The sequence below is a fragment of the Dendropsophus ebraccatus genome, chromosome 15, assembly GCF_027789765.1.
Source record: "Dendropsophus ebraccatus isolate aDenEbr1 chromosome 15, aDenEbr1.pat, whole genome shotgun sequence".
In the NCBI taxonomy this organism is placed as follows: Eukaryota; Metazoa; Chordata; class Amphibia; order Anura; family Hylidae; genus Dendropsophus; species Dendropsophus ebraccatus.
The window spans coordinates 21062141-21080868 of NC_091468.1; the positions used below are offsets into that span (position 1 = coordinate 21062141).

Here is an 18728-nt window from a genome sequence, read left to right on the forward strand (position 1 = left end):
TAAAAAAAAAATTGTTACTTCGAAATCGTTAATCGTACAATCGGGCGAATTATCGCTTTGTGTAAACTTAGCATTAGACATCTGCAGCTCATCCTTTTTCTGCTTTTCAACCTCTGGGCCCTCAATCTCAAGACAGGTGCCTGTCCAAGAAGTGAGACATCTATAAGAAATGTATGGCATATCAAATGAACAGATGGGAATACCGCTGTCATTCTGTTTGGTTGACTCATTAGAATTGAATAGTAGTAAGGCCTCATTCACACGTTCATTGATTTCTCAAGTCCGCATATAGGTCCTCTATTTGTACTCTGTGACCTGTGAAAAATGGTCCCTAATTGCATCCGTAGTGCATCTGCATTCACATCCAGAAAAATGTTGGAACTGATAAAAAAAAAAAAATAGTTTCCGTTTTATTTTTACGGCATCACAGATGTGACATCCATGACGTCTACAAAAAGAACACGGATCCCACAGACCTCTATAGGTAATGCAGCTCCGCAATAGAACAGACTGTGTGAATAGCCCAGTAGAAATTAATGGGCAACAAATTGATCTGTAAGGGTATGTTCACACGAACCGACTCGCAGCGGGAATCTCACTGCGAGTTTTGCAGCGAGATCCGCTACGAGTTAAGGTCCTGGCAGCCCCCTGTGACTAAATACTTTCAGACTGCTGCGAGTATGTAATGCAGCCGCCCCCTTAACCCCTTCGGCTGCCACTCGCCTCCCGCGCTGTCTGTTTATATGCATTGGGCACTCCGCTGAGAGTAGTGGTAGATGGTAGTACCAGGTAGGAACTCTGTGAGCCACTTGCCTGATGGTATGTCACGGTATGGGCACGAGGGATAGCAGCTGTAGACCAGAAACCTGACCAAGCGGAGCCCAAGCAATTCTTAGTTGTCCTTAGTCAGGGCACCAATAATTACACCAATGCCAAGGTTCAGAAACAACGGTAGTTGTGTATTTATTATAACGGTGGTAACTAGTAGCAACAGTCTCTCCGGATGCAACCGGGAACAAGGCAGACTTGGATAAGGCAGAGTAATGGGTGATGCTGCAATAGGCTGTGATGATAGCGTGCTGAATGATGGGAGTAGTAGTGAGACTGAGGATAAGATGCTGGGCGGAATGGAACTGAGATGAATACTTGCTGTTGATGATTTAGAGAAGATGATGAGAGGAATGACTGAAGAATGGCACCCAGATCTTGTGGTTAGCATGAGAATCTTGAGAACTTGAGAATAGAACACAGCCAGGAACACTTCTGGTAATGCTGCAGCAGCAGGTACCGCAAGGTTGCGGCCTTGTGACACAGGAGCAGCAGCAACACACACCCTGTCCCCCCTGAAGGTAAAAGACAGGACTGAGGTAGGGAGGAAGTCACATGGTATTCCCGGCCAAAGCTCGATGGCCATTGGGGTTACCATGGAAGCAGGGGACAGTCACGAGACACCAAGCCATTGCATCATCACACCATTAGGACATATGGGACCAAATATACATAAGAAGTACCATACTTAAACGCTGGGGGGGCGACATAATACCATCAGGCACTGATAACTGAACATGCATATGCGATGCCCCAGGCCCCTAGGGGCCACTCCGCAGTATAGATGGGACTAACAGGCAGGAACCGGGGCAGCTGTAGGGTATAGGGTTGTCACGGTGTAGGCAGCTGTAGGGTATAGGGTTGTCACGGTGTAGGCACGAGGGTGATACAGCTGGAAACCGGACTCCTGACCATGCTTGAATACTGGGCATGCGATTCCTTGTTGTCCTTAGTCAGGGCACCAATTATCACACCAATGCCAAGGTTCAGAAACAACGGTAGTTGTATATTTATTGTAACGGTGGTAACTAGTAGCAACAGTCTCTCCGGATGCAACCGGGAATAAGGCAATCCTGAATAAAGCAGAGTAATGGGTGATGCTGCAATAGGCTGTGAGAGTAGCGTGCTGAATGATGGGAGTAGTAGTGAAACTGAAGTTGAGATGCTGGGTGGAATGAGACTTGAATGAAATACTTGCTGTTGATGATTAGAGAAGATGATGATGAGAGGAATGACTGAAGAACGACACCCAGATGAGAATCTTGAGACTTGAGACAGGAACACAGCCAGTGGACTGGAGCAGCAGAGCACACGCAGGCCTCTCTCTTAGCAGGGGGAGAGGACAAACAGACTTGTCTCCCTGAAGGTGGAGGACAAGACAAGACTGAACAGGAACAGCAGAGCAACACACTCTCCCCTCTGGGGTAGGAGATAGACTGAGGTAGAACAGGAAGTCACATGGTAACCCCAGCCAAAGCTCGATGACCATTGGAGTTACCATGGAAGTAGGGCACAGTCACGTGACATCCAGCCATTGCATCATCACACCATTAGGCATATACAAAGAAATATACATGAGAAGTGCAATAAATGAATGGAATAGCAGACCTGAATACTGAGAAGGGTAACACAATACACGCAGTTTGCAGTGGATCATAGCTTTCCAGAACAGAACTGGTTATATTACAAGTGTGAGCATGAGAAGGGCTGTTCTGGGACACTGCATACCTCCCTACTAGAAATGAGCCGACTTCGGCGAACCACAAGTTGAGGTAGATGTGGCCGAATAAACATAGAGGACCAGGACAACAAGACAAGAGGAAGGAATGTTAGTGTGAGTGAGTATGTAGATGTGTGTTTCCCACGCTCAAGGCACAGGTGACAAGAGAAAATATGAAGAGAAAGAAAAACCCTAGTGGCAGGACTTCACCTAGGGGTGCCTAACGTACTCTGGTTACAGGTAGTTAGTGCGTAGACCATCTGACATGGAAGTCAGGACTACTTAACTGCTGGCAGGCGACCCTCAATATTCCAGTCAGTTTGACAGTAGGTTTCCAATGACAATGAGTTACCCTATTGGAAAGAAAACTGTGAAGACCTGTGTACTGCCTTGGCTGTCTGTGTGAAGTGACTTGGACACCTGAAAGAGAAAAGAACAAAATAATACACGCAAACATACATGGGGCCCCTTACATACCGGTCAATCATACAACACAATTATCCAATAGGCCAAACACACGAAAAGGCATCCAAGGTGCAATATGTATGGACAAGTTTGAATGTTAGGTAAGACTATGTGTAGCAACTACTATGTTGACTACAAGACAGAGGTGAACAAACACTGGAAACAAAAGGAAGGGAAACACAAAAGACAACAAATACTGTGAGGTCTTGAGGAGAATTGGCTCAATTACTCTTTCCAGTTGTAGATACAATAGATACAATAATACTATGCATGGAGAAAATAGAAGATCCTTCTGAAAAATACACTCTTTAGAAAATACTCCTTTAGAAAATACACTTTCTCTGAGGCTATAGAAATATACTGACTTCTTACTCAGAGGAGGAAATTGTCTGACTCTGACATGAAAATATACACTGTGAGAAAATACTTTTTCAAAAGACACATGACTTTTCTGCTTACTCAGAGGTAGGAAATATATATAAGACTCTGACAAGAAAATAGACTTTTGACTACTGAAGTGCAATACTGAAGTGCAATCATGAAATACAATAATAAACCTCTGACAATCACATAATCATGAAAAGTGCTTTAGGAGGAACTGGATAAGTGTCTCTGTTGGTAGAGTCTCTTTAGGCAATATAGACCATCGTCCATGTAAAGGCTCTGGGACAGGCACTAGAGAACAGTTTGAGTCAAGGAGTGTCCATCAGCACATAGCTGGATGATAATAAGGAAACTTGGTCAGGAGGACCAGGTGCGAACCTTGAACGTTGCATAGGACTTCTTAATCACACAGGAACAACAACAAAACAGGAACAGTTTAAGGACTTTGGTCTCTATAGCGGATTGGTAGTGTTCCCCGAGTTGAGCGCTCAGACCGTCTCAGCATGAGGTTGGCTTCATTAGCAGCTTGCTCTGGAACAGATTGGGGATCATTGACAGCAGCAGGTTGAGGAGGAGGAACCGCAGGAGGCAGAATGACTGGAGTGTTCATAGGAATTCCCTGATAGCCAATGGCCATGAGGAATGGTTCAGTTCGGAACATATCCTCAAGAGAGGCCGGTTTAGATGGAGCCTCTGGGACTGGCGGAGGTGCCTGTACAGGTGCTGGACAGGATGCTGTGAGGCCTTGCAGATCCTCCCTCACACAGCGCTTTATCCTATTCCGGTGTACAGTTTGAGCGGCCAGACCTGGCTTTTTGACCTCATACACGTCAGTCTCCGGATAGGGAATAGCAGAAATGATATAGGGTTCAGGCTCCCATAGACTTTCCAACTTGTGGGTGCGGTGATACTTTTTGAGCCAGACTCTATCCCCCACTCTTAGTGGTGTCGCATGCGCCCCCTGATTATAAGCATCTTCCTGACGCTAGTGGGCCTCTCCCATCTTCTGGTCGACAATCTCTCGGGCGTCTTGAATCCTCCTCTGATGCTCTTGGACCCAGTCGGTATCAGGCAGAGGGTTGACAGTGTCAGTTACTTGAATTCCAAGCGCGCGGTCTTGAGGAAGCTGACCTTGGCGCCCAAACATCAGATAGAAAGGAGAGTAGCCTGTAGAGCAATGAGTGGTGTTGTTATAGATTTCCACCAGCTCATCCAACAGGTGAGGCCATTTCACGCGTTTTGCCACCGAAGCTGTTCTTAGCATGTTGATGAAGACCTGGTTGATTTTCTCACAGAGACCATTGCCTTGCGGGTGATAGGCCGTGGTACGAAGCTTTTTGCACTTGTGGTAAGTGCATAGCTCATGGAAGAGTTGAGATTCAAAAGCCGGGCCTCGGTCTGTGAGCAGGGACTCAGGACAGCCGTAGTGTTTCACATATTCTTTGTAGAAAGGGATGGCCGTGGTCCTCGCAGTCAAGTCCCGGACGGGTACCACGACTACCCACTTAGGGTAGGGATCGACCATGGTCAGGGCATATGTGTATCCACATCTCGTCAGAGCCAACTTCACATGGTCCAAGGCGACAAGCTGGTTTGGCCGGTGGGACACAATGGAATGCAAGGGAGCTCGGGCCTCTCTTCCCCCCGCCTTGGAGATGTTACAGGCGGGGCATTCAGCACACCAGTTCTCAATGTCAGCCCGCATCTCGATCCAATAGAACCGTTGACGGATGGTCGCCTCAGTCTTATGAGGCCGGAACGGTCATGGTAGGCATCTAACACCAATTTGGCGTCCCGCCGGGCAATCAAGATCTGATGGCATCGTTCTCCAGAGACGGGGTCTAGCGAATTCCTTAGAAGTAGGCCCCTATGAAGGAAGAGCCGATTCCTCTGTCCCCAGAGACGTCTCAGTTCAACGTCTGGATAGGGCCTCTTGATTCTCATGGGGACTCTCCCAGTAGACAAGTAGTCATAGATTTCCCCCAAGACTCTAGACTCATTCTGGATGGTCTGCCATCTGGACAAATCTTGATAGGGCCCCGAGTCAGGGGACGTCTCACTCTCTTTGACCACAGTGGTAGTATTCTGGGTAGCGAATCTCTGATAAAAAGGGGGCATCTCTACATCTTCCCAGTCGTCATCCTCTGGGGCTTCCTCACCTCTAGGCAGTCGAGACAGCAGGTCAGCATTCACATTGGTCACCGACATCGACACTTGATTTTGAAGTTAAAGTTGGCCAGCCTAGAGGCCCAACGCTGTTCCAGAGCGCCCAGTCTCGCGGTATTGAGAGGAGCTAGCGGGTTGTTATCCGTATAGACAGTAAACGGTGTAGCCACGAGGTAATCTTTGAATTTTTCAGTAACGGCCCACACCAGCGCAAGCAACTCCAATTTGAACGAGCTGTAGTTGCTATCGTTCTTTTCAGCACCTCTTAAACATCAGCTGGCATAGGCAATAACCCTTTCCTGATTACCCTGGACTTAAGACAGGACAGCCCCTAGGCCTTGGAAGCTGGCGTCTGTGTAGAGATTAAAAGGCTGACTATAGTCAGGGTAGGCCAGAATGGGAGGCGAGATCAACAGGGCCTTTAGGCTTTGAAACGCCGTGTTTTGACGTTCAGACCACTCTATGGGTAGCCGTCGACTGTAGTTCTCTCGGGGACAGCCACGGAGTAGCTCATTGAGCGGTTCAGCCACCTGGGCGAAGTGGGGTATGAAGCGGCGGTAATAGCCCGCAAATCCAAGGAAGCTTCTCACCTCTTTCACCGTCTTGGGAACGCCCCAACTCTCCAAGACCGAGATCTTCTCGGGGTCAGGTTGTATCCCCTCGGCACTCACGACATGCCCCAGATAGTTCACCTGCGGTTTGAGGAGGTGGCACTTCGACGGTTTGATCTTGAGGCCATGGTCAATGAGGACTTGAAACACTTCGGCTAAGTGATGAATATGGTCCTCATCAGTGCGGGAATAGACAATGACGTCATCTAGGTAGAGCAATACACTTTGGAAGTTGACGTGACCGAGGCACCTCTCTATTAACCGCTGAAATGTGGCGGGGGCATTGCAGAGCCCAAACGGCATATTTGTGAACTCATAGAGTCCCATGGGAGTAGTAAACGCTGTCTTCTCTCGGGCCATGGGCACCTGCCAATACCCACTGGTGAGGTCCAACGTTGAGAAGTAGGCGGCTGACCCCAGAGCAGCAATAGATTCCTCTATGCGAGGCAGCGGATAGGCATCCTTGTGAGTAATGGTGTTCAGCTTCCGATAGTCAACACAGAATCTGATGTTGCCGTCCTTCTTTTTGACGAGAACGATAGGGGCAGCCCACGGACTTTGGCTCTCCTGGATGACGTTGGTGTCCTTCATTTCCTGGAGCAGTTTCTTCACCTGCTGGTAGCTGACAGGCGGGATAGGCCAGTGCTTCTCCTTGATAGGAGGGTGATCTTTGGTATTAATTCGATGTTGGACCAGATCAGTTTTACCAAAGTCAAGTGAATGCTTGCTGAAGGCCTCGTGATGGCGCTTGGCAACTTTGAGTACCCCCTGAATATGCTCGATTGGGGTGTTGGCATCCCCGATGTTAAGGGCATCCCACCAAGGAGCTTGGGACTGTTTGGATTCTCCTGATGATGTTCTAATCGACTTCTGGTGTGCAATAGTCTCTTCACATATGAGATCCTCAGGGTCGAGTTGGTGGAGCATGGCAACCGTAGTAAATTTAGGTAGGTCGACTGGAGATGCACTGAGGTTGACCAGCCGTACTGGAACCTGACCATTGGAGACGGTCACTAGGCTTCGGGCAGAATTCTAATAGATTTCTATTTCTATCTATCTATGGAATCTAATAGAGCCTCATAGTCGGTGTTGTCCAGGCCCGGTTGAGCCCTGCACCAGATAAGGGTCTCACTGTTAGCTGGAATAGTGATTGGGCGAGCATCTCTGGTACGGACACGACAAATCTCCCCACGGTGATTGACAAACCTCTGCTGAGCGGTGAGCGCCTTGATAGTCTTCTGGATGGCTTGCCTGTAGGGGGAAGAAGCTTGAGACAGAGAGTTATGCAAGGCAGCTACTAATTCGGAGAATACATGGCGGATGACGTTCATGCCCAAAACTGTAATACCACTATCCCCTTGAGCCTCAGTGACTATGACACCCTGCTGGGTTAACCTCCGGTTACCAATGCATATGGTGGGTTCCCAATACCCTAGTTGTGAGATAGGCCGACCATTACTAGCAACCAGTTTTAGTCTGGCCTTTTCCACTGGACACAACACTCTGCGGTCCCAATGTGCTTCAAAAACATGCTTGGGGATGGTAGTAACTTGGGAACCAGTGTCCACCAAGGCCTCGAGGGGCACACCGTCTATCCATAGAGTCACATGCGGGCATTGCGATAAGAATTTTGAGAGCCATTGTGACTCCTGCGGTCCTGAGATTCTACCTCCCGGGTGTTGGCCCTCGGACCCAGGGGTAGCCCGTTTAACTGAAAGCACTGGGATTGGTAGTGTCCATGTCGCCGACAGTAGTTACAGTAGGGCCGCTCTCGAGGTGTGGCCCTGTGGGGTATGGATAGGGCAGAGCGTGGGTGCCCGGGAGGTGACTCTAGAGACAGGGCCTGGCTGGAGGTAGAGTGAGAGGAGGAGGTGGATGAAGTCCCCTTTAGTTCTTTGATGGCTTGACAAAGAGAGCTGACTACTCGAGTAAGGAGGTCAGGAGTAGCCGGGGGGCTAGTGAGAGAAGCTTGCACGGCCTGGACAGCTTGAACAGATGAAATAGAAGGTGTGGTGACATGCCCAGGGGTCACACCTGTCAGTACTGGCTGACTCGAGGTTGGGGGACAGTTATGGCAGGTGGAGTCAGTTCCTATTACTCTCAGAGCCAGGGTTTTGAAATCCAGGAAGGACATATTAGGGTTCTGTGCAGCCAACATGCGCAGCTGGCTTTGAATGAGCCTAGAGTCTATGCCCTCTATGAAACGGTCTGTGATTATGTTTTCTGCTGCAGAGGGGTCAATGACATCCACCTGTTGTAGGGCTTGGTAGGCAGACTGGAGGGCAAGAGCATAGTCCCTCAGGGTTTCACCTGATTTCTGGCGCCGATCATAGAACTGGAGGCGAATTTCTGTGGGGGACTGTACCTCAAATTCCCTCCTGAGGCGATCAAGAATCTGCTGCACCCCGGCTTTCTCCGTAGCGGGCCATGACCGGACCTCCTCAGCAGCAGGACCTTCCAATTGTCCGAGTAGGAGTTGTACCTGCTGAGTAGGAGAGAGAGAAACCAGTTCAAGGTGATTAGGCCCAATGAAAAACGGCACTCCGGCAGCACTAGCAGATGCAGGGGGGCAGCTGGAGGAGAGGGTGCACCAGTGGGTGAGGACAGTGTTCTTCCCCCGGCAACGGAGGTAATAGCTGAAGGGCCGGGGGCGGAGCGTGAGCGGCGCGCGCGCGGGAACCTAGGAAATACGGCCTTAACCCCTTTCTGGGCCGCAGCGGGACAGGTGCAAAGTCTCTGGGAGTTGTAGTACGCCTCTGGGGAATAGTTGGAGCGGGCACAACGCAGTCTGTATCCTGTTCGTGATGCCAAAAATGCGATGCCCCAGGCCCCTAGGGGCCACTCCGCAGTATAGATGGTGCTAACAGGCAGGAACCGGGGCAGCTGTAGGGTATAGGGTTGTCACGGTGTAGGCACGAGGGTGATACAGCTGGAAACCGGGCTCCTGACCAGGCCTGTATTTAGAGTTCATGCTGCCCTAGGCACTTTGCACGCTGAGGCGCCCCCCCCCCCCCCCCCGGCACTGGCAGGTTACATGCATGATATATACCCTGGCTCTGCTTGATGCCCGCTATTCTCATCAAACAGACGTGATGGAGGAAGGAAGGAGGCCAGGGAAGTCTTAGTTTGGGGACTGCTTCTGTCCAGTGTGGGACTGGGGTACTTGGGGCCCACCAGAGGAAATGATCCTTGGGGCCCACCAATATAGAACCAGTGAGACACGACACGTTGACCCCGCTCCTTTCCTGGATTCATCTGTATCTGTGATAAATCCCTTTTTCAGTCGAACTAAAACTCTCAGAACCCTCTCTATTTATACAGCTCTCAGGGTATGCTGGGAGTTGTAGTCTCTGAGAGGACAGCCCTATAATAACATTTTTTTTTTTGGGGGGGGGGGGGGCTCATGAGACTCCATTAAAACAATAGACCCCATTAAAGGGGAACTCCGGATAAGAAAAACTTTTTTCTATTAAAAGTACATTAAAAGTTATATAGATGTGTCTATACAATGTATTACTGTATCTGTGCGGTTCTGTCACACTGGTAGCTGATAAAAATCCAGGAAGTGAACAAAATGGCCTCTGTGCCAACTCACATTGTCTCCTGCTCCCAGTGCTCTCCCACCTTAGGAGACAAATATTTCATGCTTCTGTCTCACATTGTGTGTGTTTGCTAGACACACACCGGCCGGCCAGAAGCAGGTGTTTCAACTTCAGCTGATTGTGCAAACGTCTACAGAGAAATTAGGGCTGTGTTCACACATGTTGGAGTGTCATTGCAGTACTGCAGCATCTGCACAAAAATGATGCAGTAACACAATTAGATAATGCTAAACAGCTGAGAGGATCAGAGCCGACACTGCCAATCCCAACTGCACAAAAAACAATGTACGATAATATCGGATAAACTCCTTATTGTGGGAATCAACTTCAAAGATAAAAGATGCTTGATCATTATATGTGTGTGGAAAGGAAAAAAAATTTTTTATTTAAAAAGTTCTTTATTCCAATATCAGCATTACAGGTAGAGAATACAGCATGCTGTGCGGGTGGGACCACAATAAAATAATAAAGTACTGCAAATAATTCAGTAACACAATGAAACTGCAATGTGTGAACACAGCCTAGATGTTCTGCGACAGCTTTGGGTGGGGAATAGGCAGGATGGGGGGCTGTGATGGAACAGCTGAGGGAAAGCATTGCATTCTGGAACCTGTAGTACTGAGTACATCTGCTCAACCAGGAAATACAGAAACACAAAACAGAACAACCCCCCCAAAACAAATGGATTTTTGGTAGTTTCAAAACTGGGATAGATAGGTAAGTATTGTTATATGCTTCTGCAGAAGTTTCATTATTTTCACCTCTACCTGGAGTTCCCCTTTAGGGTGCCTTCACACATACCGACTCGCAGCGTTACTAACGCTGTCGGGTAGGTCCTGGCAGATCACTTTCACTACATACAAGCAGCGGTCTGAACGACCGCTGTGTGTATGTAATTCTGCCGGCCGCTTAACCCCTTCAGCTGCCGCCCAGCTCCCGCTCTGTATACATTACCTCTCCTCACTGCACGGGGTCCCAGCGTACTGCTCTCCCGCCCGGCCAATCAGTGTGTTGCCCAGCCGCAGCCACTGATTGGTCAGGCGGGAGAGCAGTACGCCGGGACCTGTGCAGCGAGGACAGGTAATGTATACAGAGCGGTCGTTCAGACTGCTGCGTGTATGTAGTGAAAGTGATCTGGCAGGACCTAGCCGACTCGCAGCGTTATTAACACTGCGAGTCGGTACGTGTGAAGCTACCCTTAGGGTAGCTTCACACGTACAGGATCCGCAGCGGATTTCACACTGCGAGTTTGCAACGAAATCCGCTGCGGATCCTGTACTGTGAAGCTGAATGGGTCCCATATGGGACCTGGCCCCTTTAAACTTGTGCCGCCGGCCGCCCGATCGCCAGCAGCTCTTTTAACATCCCCCGCTGCCTGATCGCCCCCCCAGCAGCCCGATCGTCCCACCAGCAGCCAGATCGCCCCCCAGCAGCCCCGGCCGTCCGATCGCAGCCCCGTCCACAGCAACACTGATGCTGAAGAGAAGCGAGGGAAGCTGGGAGCTTCAAACAGGCGATCTGGCTGCTGGGGGGACCATTGGGCTGCTGGGGGTGGGGGGCGATCGGGCGGCCGGGGATGCTGGGGGGGGGGGGGGGCCATCGGGCGCCCTCAGGGGATGTTAAAGGGGCGGCGGGGGATGTTAAAGGGGCTGCTGGCGGCACAGGGGTTAAAGGGGCCTGGTCCCATACACGCAGCGGATCCACTGCGTGTATAGGACCCATTCAGCTTCACAGTACAGAATCCACGAGTTTGCAGCGAAATCTGCTGCGGATCCGGTACGTGTGAAGCTACCCTTAAAATCAATAGGGTCTGTCTGGCTCCATTTGTTAAGGCCCAGCCGAATCTGAAAGGAAGTCTCCTGAACAGAGCCTTAGGGCCCTATTACACCAACAGATTGTCTGACAGATTTTTGTAAGCCAAAGCCAGGAATGGATTTTAAAAGACGAGGAATCTCAGTCTTTATTGTGACCTGTTCTCTGCATATAGTCTATTCCTGGCTTTGGCTCAAGGAAATCTGTCAGATAATCTGTTGGTGTAATAGAAGCAGTGTGGACCAGGCCCTACATTCCAAAAAAGCATTACAAAATATGTTTTTCTGCTCTATGCAATAGTGTAGGTATACTTTCCTATATAGTAACATTCATAAATAATGAAATAGAAAGTGAACCCAGCCATATAGGTCATGTTTTAGTTTTCCTAAGGAACTTCTTGTGGAAGCTTTACAGCAGCACAGTACCGTAGTGGAATTCTACCCTCCCCTATCAATACCAGGAATATACAGGCCTCCTCCTATACAGCGGTCAGGATGCCACATGACCACCATATACACAAGTGTCCACAATTAATTTGACTCCAGCCAATCAGCTGCTCGTCTGCTTTCTCGCCACGCCTTTCCCTTGCTCCCTGATCGCCTGTGTTTATATAAAACAGCCGAGGGGAGATGGCTGGGATAGGCTTGTGCTTAGGGCTGGCTGGTATCCAGACATTATGGACCTAAAGAAGGAGGCGAAGGTGAGGAGGGATGTCTGTGTTGTTATCAGCCGCCCCAGTGTACGGCGTGAGGGGGCATTAGGCTTTGTGTATGTAATAGCTGGCCATCTCTGTATAAGGTTTGAGAGCTATTACGGAGAGTTACTGGGCATGCTGGGAGTTGTGATGTAGCTAGCGCTGCTTTAGATGGTGGAGTTCACCCGGTGGCGTGTTTACTTGTGCTATGTATTACCATCTACCTTATTTGTGCATTAAACTTACATTTAGTAACTTATGGGGCCCTGAGGTCTTATAGTCAGGCACTAACCTGTAGTATGGCAGATAATGTGGTGAACAGAGGCCTGGTAACATGGGACATTACTTACAACTTTGTTTATTCCCACAATGTCCAGTCCACTGAGTTATAACTGTGCCAGCTGAAGACACAAGATGGTGGGACCATGGCCAGGAATACATGGCTGAGTAGCCAGTTAGAGGGTCTCTACACTGTCTGATACAATAAAAACTGATATTATAGGTACATGCTCCCAATGGCTGACACCTAGCAGTCTATTTAGTCATGGCTTTTTGGAATGAGGAGACTCATTTAACCAGACTGTTACTCTGCATTTACACAGACTTATTTCACAGAATTTTGAAGCCAAAGCCAGGAACAGACTAAACAGAACAGGTGGTAAAAGAGACTGAGATTTCTCCTTCTCAAACCATTCCTGGCTTTGGCTTGAAAAATCTGTGTCAAGGCTCCCTTTAGTCGGGCTGATTTGGGTCCCTGGAGTGTTGTATAGAACTCTTGTGCGGTCTGCGGCATTTACCGGTCATGGCTGTAGCAGACGCTTTATACAAAAAAAAAAAGTACTAATTCTCTGGTGTGCAGCATGTAGTCATCTGGGCTACTCCCCACCTGTGTCTAGTCACTGCTCACCTGTCAGTATACTGGGAGGGGATGAGTGGCAGGCAAAGAAGCCCATTACAGGTGCCTCTCCCTGTCAATCATCTTGCCCAAGTGTTCCAACAGGGGAGAGCGGTGACTAGACACAGGCAGGGAGCTGTCCAGATGACTGCCTGCTGTACTCCCATCTGGGCGGCTCCCTGCCTGTATCTAGTTACCGCTCTCCCCTGTCGGTGTGACGATTGACAGGGATAGGTGCCAGCAATGGGCCCCTGCCTGTCACTCATCCTCTCCCAGTGCACTGACAGGCAAAGAGTGGTGACTAGACACGGGTGGGGAGCCACCCAGATGACTTTTTTTTTTTTTTTTTTTTTCCCCCAGGTATAAAGCTGTGGTCAGTACATGCCGCAGGCTACACGGGAACTTTATACAACGGTAACTTTACCAATGCTCTGAGCGTTTGTTGATCTTATTTTCAGACTGCCAGATAAAGCTCCCATTTTTATATTACTGGTGTTTGGGCCTGTTTACACTATAGAAAACAGGTGGAATCTCCACTTCACTCTGCTCAGAATTCCGCTTTCCTCAATGTTAAGTATAGGGTGCCTCCGCTAAAAGAATTGCGTGGAGAGCAGAGGCTTCTTATACTTAAGTGTGGAGGAATTCCGAGCAGAGACAATGTAGTCTCATGGATTTACACTGACTGAATCAGCCGATACAACCCAGGACTAGACTACGCTGCTGCCACAGCAGGTATCGGCATTGAGACCCACTGTGATCAATAACTTTTGATATGCCCGATAACATGTCAAGAAGCTTTTAATGGCAGGGACTCTTTAACCCCTTAAGGACAGAGCCAATTTCGATTTTTGTGTTTTCGGTTTTTCCTCCTTGTGCTTAAAAGGCCATAGCACTTGCATTTTTCCACCTAGAGACCCACATGAGCCCTTATTTTTTGCGTCACTAATTGTACTTTGCAATGACAGGTTGTATTTTTGCATAAAGTACACTGCGAAACCAGAAAAAAAGTGTGGTGAAATTGAAAAAAAAAAAACGCATTTTGTTTATTTGGGGGAAATGTGTTTTTACGCCATTCGCCCTGGGGTAAAACTGACTTGTTATGCATGTTCCTCAAGTCGTTACGATTAAAACGATATATAACATGTATAACTTTTCATGTATCTGATGGCCTGTAAAAAATGTAAACCATTGTCAACAAATATACGTCACTTAAAATCGCTCCATTCCCAGGCTTATAGCGCTTTTATCCTTTGGTCTATGGGGCTGTGTGAGGTGTCATTTTTTGCGCCATGATGCGTTCTTTCTATCGGTACCTTGATTGCGCATATACGACTTTTTGATCGCTTTTTATTAAAATTTTTCTGGATTTGATGCGACCAAAAATGTGCAATTTTGCACTTTGGGATTTTTTTGCGCTGACGCCATTTACCGTGTGAGATCGGGAATGTGATTAATAGTTTGGGCGATTACGCACGCGGCGATAGCAAACATATTTATTTATTTACTTTTATTTATAACCTGGGAAAAGGGGGGGTGATTCAGACTTTTATTAGGGGAGGGGGCTTTTTACTAATAATGACACTTTTTTTTTTTTTTTTTTTAACTTTTACACTTATACTAGAAGCCCCCCTGGGGTTAGGGTTATTCCCCCCTGGGGTTAGGGTTATTCCCCCCTGGGGTTAGGGTTATTCCCCCCTGGGGTTAGGGTTATTCCCCCCGGGGGACTTCTAGTATAAGTGCTTTGATCTCTCACTGAGATCTCTGCAGCATAGATATGCTGCAGAGATTCATGAGATTGGCACTCGTTTACTTCCGGCTGCTGCAGCCGGAAACAAACGAGTGCCGAGCCGGGGACGGCGCCATCTTGGAGCGGTCCCCGACCGGCTTCAGTTACAGAGATCGCTCCTCCGGGCAGAGCAAGCTGCAGGCGTTTGGCTTTATAGAAAAAAAAAGAGCGGCACGGTCTAACTTTCTAAAAATTTTTTTTTTTTTTTTTTCTTGCTGGAGTATCCCTATAAAACTTTGGGGGAAATGTCTGCAACTGCCACTTGATCTGGGTCTCCTGTGTGGCACATGTGAGGCTGCTATTCAGTGGTGCTCATTGAGTGCCACAAATGACAGATGTGGTTACAGAGCTGCATCTATCTTCCCATCCTAGTCCCTGGTTGTCCTAACAGCTGAAATTCCTGCTGGGTTGGAGGAGCTATAAACCATTACTATATGGAGGAGGATTTAAAGTGGTATTCCATCTAAGGTGTTAACTGCTGCTGGGAACCATGGTCATTATGGAGTGGCAGGTCGCACATGCATGCCTCTTCAGGTCCTATAAAGAACAGAGTGGAGATGTTGGTTGAGTACAGTGTTTATGCCAGTTCCCAAAGAGGCTGAGTAGAGTAACGTTATAACTGGAGATTAGGGTCCCTGCGATCAGCTAGCTTATTCTCCATGGGAAGATGAGAAATAAAGTAATGTTTAGCTTAGAACAGGGGTCCCCAAACTTTTCACACAGAGGGACAGTGAACTGGCCCCAAGACCGTCGGAGGGTCGGACTATAAAAAAAAAATATATAATCAAATCCCAGTGCAAAATGCCACAACGCCCCCCCCCCCCCCCCCAAAAAAAAAGTGAAAGCATCCCTCTTCCAACCCCTCACTCCCCCTCAACCAGCCCCCTCACCCCATATACTAATGTATCCCTGCATTGTCCCCCATATAGTTATAATGAACCCCTGCAATGTCCCCCATATAGTTATAATGACCCCCTGCAATGTCCCCCATATAGTTATTATGCCCCCCTGCATTGCTACAAAAAAAATTATACTCACCTAATACTGTGTTCATCTCTTCTAGCCTCTTCAGCTGGTCAGTCGCCGGAGGGATCCCCCAGAAAGAGCAGCGATGTCATCACTGCCCCTGCCGGAGGATCCCTCAGAGATCATTTCCAGGTTACATGCCAGGCGGGGGGGCTGGTGGCCCGTGTGGCGCGGAGGAGGCTGGTGGCAGAGATAACGTCTCACACTTCTCCGAGATCTGCGGTCCTGCTTCGGGATCTGCAGTCTGGTGCAACGGACCGCAGATCCCAGAGCAGTGTCGGATGTTATCCCTGCCGCCAGCCTCCTCCGCGCCGCACGGACCACCAGCCCCCCCGGGTGCCTCGGACCACCAGCTCCGGGTGCCTCGAAAAGCTTAGTTCAGTCATTGGACCATCTCCCAGTTTCCCAGTACTGTATCCAGCTTTTCCAGGCACTATATAGTCATTGGCTGTATACATGTTTTCCAGACAACCTTAAAGCTTTATCCAAGTTCAGCAGCCACAGCTAATCAAGTGCCGAAAGTTCGGGTTCGGATGGACTCGAACCCCAACCCGGTTCGCTCATCTCTACTGGTAATGTTATTTGCTGGGAGTTCCTACAATGTGTGGGAGCATAATCTGAAACTTTGTCTTGCAGAAACTACTGGAGCTCTCGAACAGTCTGGATATCATCTCTTCAATCAATTTACCTTTGGGTGATTCCCCATTTGTGTCCTGTGCTGCACCCAAGGGTACAGGGCTCTCCTCCATGCGCTACAAGACGGAGCTCTGCAATAGATATGCTGAAAGTGGCTTTTGTGCTTACAGAAATCGTTGCCAGTTTGCCCATGGCCTGAGTGATCTCCGCCCACCATTTCAGCACCCAAAGTACAAAACTGAGCTTTGCCGTTCTTTCCATATCCTTGGAACCTGTAGCTATGGGCCACGCTGTCTGTTCATACATAGCCATAGCGAAAAGAGGGAAGTGCCTGATACAATTCGTCTCAGACAGCGTCGCCCTTCACCTTTTTACAGCAAAAAGCAATGCCGCCTTTGGCGCTCACCTGCAGGTTGTCCTTATGGCTCGGATTGCCTCTTCCAGCACCCTCGTGCGGTGCGTGATGTCTGCCGTCATTATGCAGCCCTTGGTGTGTGTCCATATGGTGTCCACTGCCTGTTTAAGCACACCCCACCTCCAGACCGCTGGGGAGCGGGAAGTAATGCTGGAAGTGGGTCCCTTTCCCCATCAGAACCTGATGCTGATAATGGGAATGAACTTTTCTGTGAGTCCTCTGCTAACAATGCTTTTAACTTTTCAAGTTTGCTTTTGCCACTTGCACTGAGGCTACAGATCCTAGGAGAAGAGGAGGACCTCTCTGAATGATCTGAGCAGGATGAGAATTCCCAAATGTTTGACAAGCTGACTGTATATTGTGCTTCAGTGTTACTTCCATGTATCTTAAAGGGGGTTATCCAGGCTTAGCAAAAACATGGCTACTTTCGTCCAGAAACTGCACCTTTCCTGTCCTCAGTTTAGGTTTTGCAGCTTTGTTTCATTGAAGTAAATGAAACTGAATTGTAATGCCTCGCACACAATCTGTGGGATAGTGGTGCTATTTTAGCCAAAGTAGCTGTGTTTTTCTGAATTCCAGATAACTCCTTTAAACTCTTCAGGTTCTGTCAATTGCAGATCTGACTTGCTTTTATCCACCGTTTCATGGCTCTTATGTACATAAATGTTTAAATTATTCCCTTAACCCTATATTTAGATGTAAACTTTAATATTCCTAATGGACCTTTATTGGGTGACTTATGATTTTATTGGACAAGATGTGTTAATGTCACTAATTAAAACTAAGTTTTTTTTAATCACTTGTGTAGCTTCTTAAAGTATATCTGCAGTAATTTATTGAGAAATGACTATTGTGCATATTTGTGCACAATAGTCATTCTTCTAATGTGGCCAAAAATTCGGCCAGCCACCTGATCGGCGCCACTGCACAAATTCTAGCAGTGCTATCCGTTCCTTATATTACCGCCTGGTTCCTGAGATCTCCTACAGTTCATGTCCCAGCATCTCAAGTGCTCAGATATCTCCTTCTCGGTGACATGCTGTCTTCAGAATGAAGTCTGTTCAGGCCTGGAGCATCAGAGGGGAGGAGAGACTGGTGCACTCTGCCTGTCTCCAGTGCATAAAACTAGATACCTGCATACAAAGTCTTACGTGGAATGCATGTAACGGACTTCCCCCACCTGGGCAGCATCTGTGAGAAGATGCCAAGATGCTGGGAGCGGGGGAACTTTATGCATGTGCGCTGCACATGAATACAGTTCCCCCGCTCTCGGCATCTTCTCACAGATGCTGGGGGGAGGGGGCATTCAACATCGGTGTGCCGTGAATGCGGCCTTAAAGTAGCAGGCCTCATCAAACCAAACCATGCTGAGCCAACACCTCCAAAGCAATGTGAGTTTAAACCCGCTTTGCTTTGGAGGTGCTGTCTCTGCATGCTTTGTTTCATAGATATCTGCATATACACAAAAAGGAGGGGATCCCAGTGAGCGATATAAGGAATGGACCGCACTGCTACTATAGGGGGGTAAAAAACACTTTTTTTTTTTTTTTTTTTTTTTTTTTTCCCCAGCTAGAAATTTGAATAAATTTTTTTTTTAAACTTTAGGATGCCTTCACACATACCGGATCTGCTGTGGATCCATGTAGTGTGAAGGTCTATGGATTACATATCTGCAGCAGAATTTTAAT

At 48.3% G+C, this 18728-nt stretch overlaps 1 protein-coding gene across 1 annotated transcript; it reads left to right on the top strand.

The window, feature by feature from the left end:
- Positions 1-12264: 12264 nt before the first annotated feature.
- Positions 12265-17351, top strand: LOC138773997 (mRNA decay activator protein ZFP36L2-A-like). Its single transcript, XM_069954541.1, has 2 exons — positions 12265-12288; positions 16626-17351. Exons 1-2 carry the CDS (start codon positions 12265-12267, stop codon positions 17349-17351), a joined length of 750 nt encoding a protein of 249 aa, XP_069810642.1.
- The last annotated feature ends 1377 nt before the right edge of the window (positions 17352-18728 follow it).

Coding starts and splice junctions, on each gene's coding strand:
- LOC138773997 (XM_069954541.1), top strand. CDS start 12,265: ATGGACCTAAAGAAGGAGGCGAAG. Junction 12,289..16,625: donor ACCTAAAGAAGGAGGCGAAG/GTGAGGAGGGAT, acceptor TTTGTCTTGCAG/AAACTACTGGAGCTCTCGAA.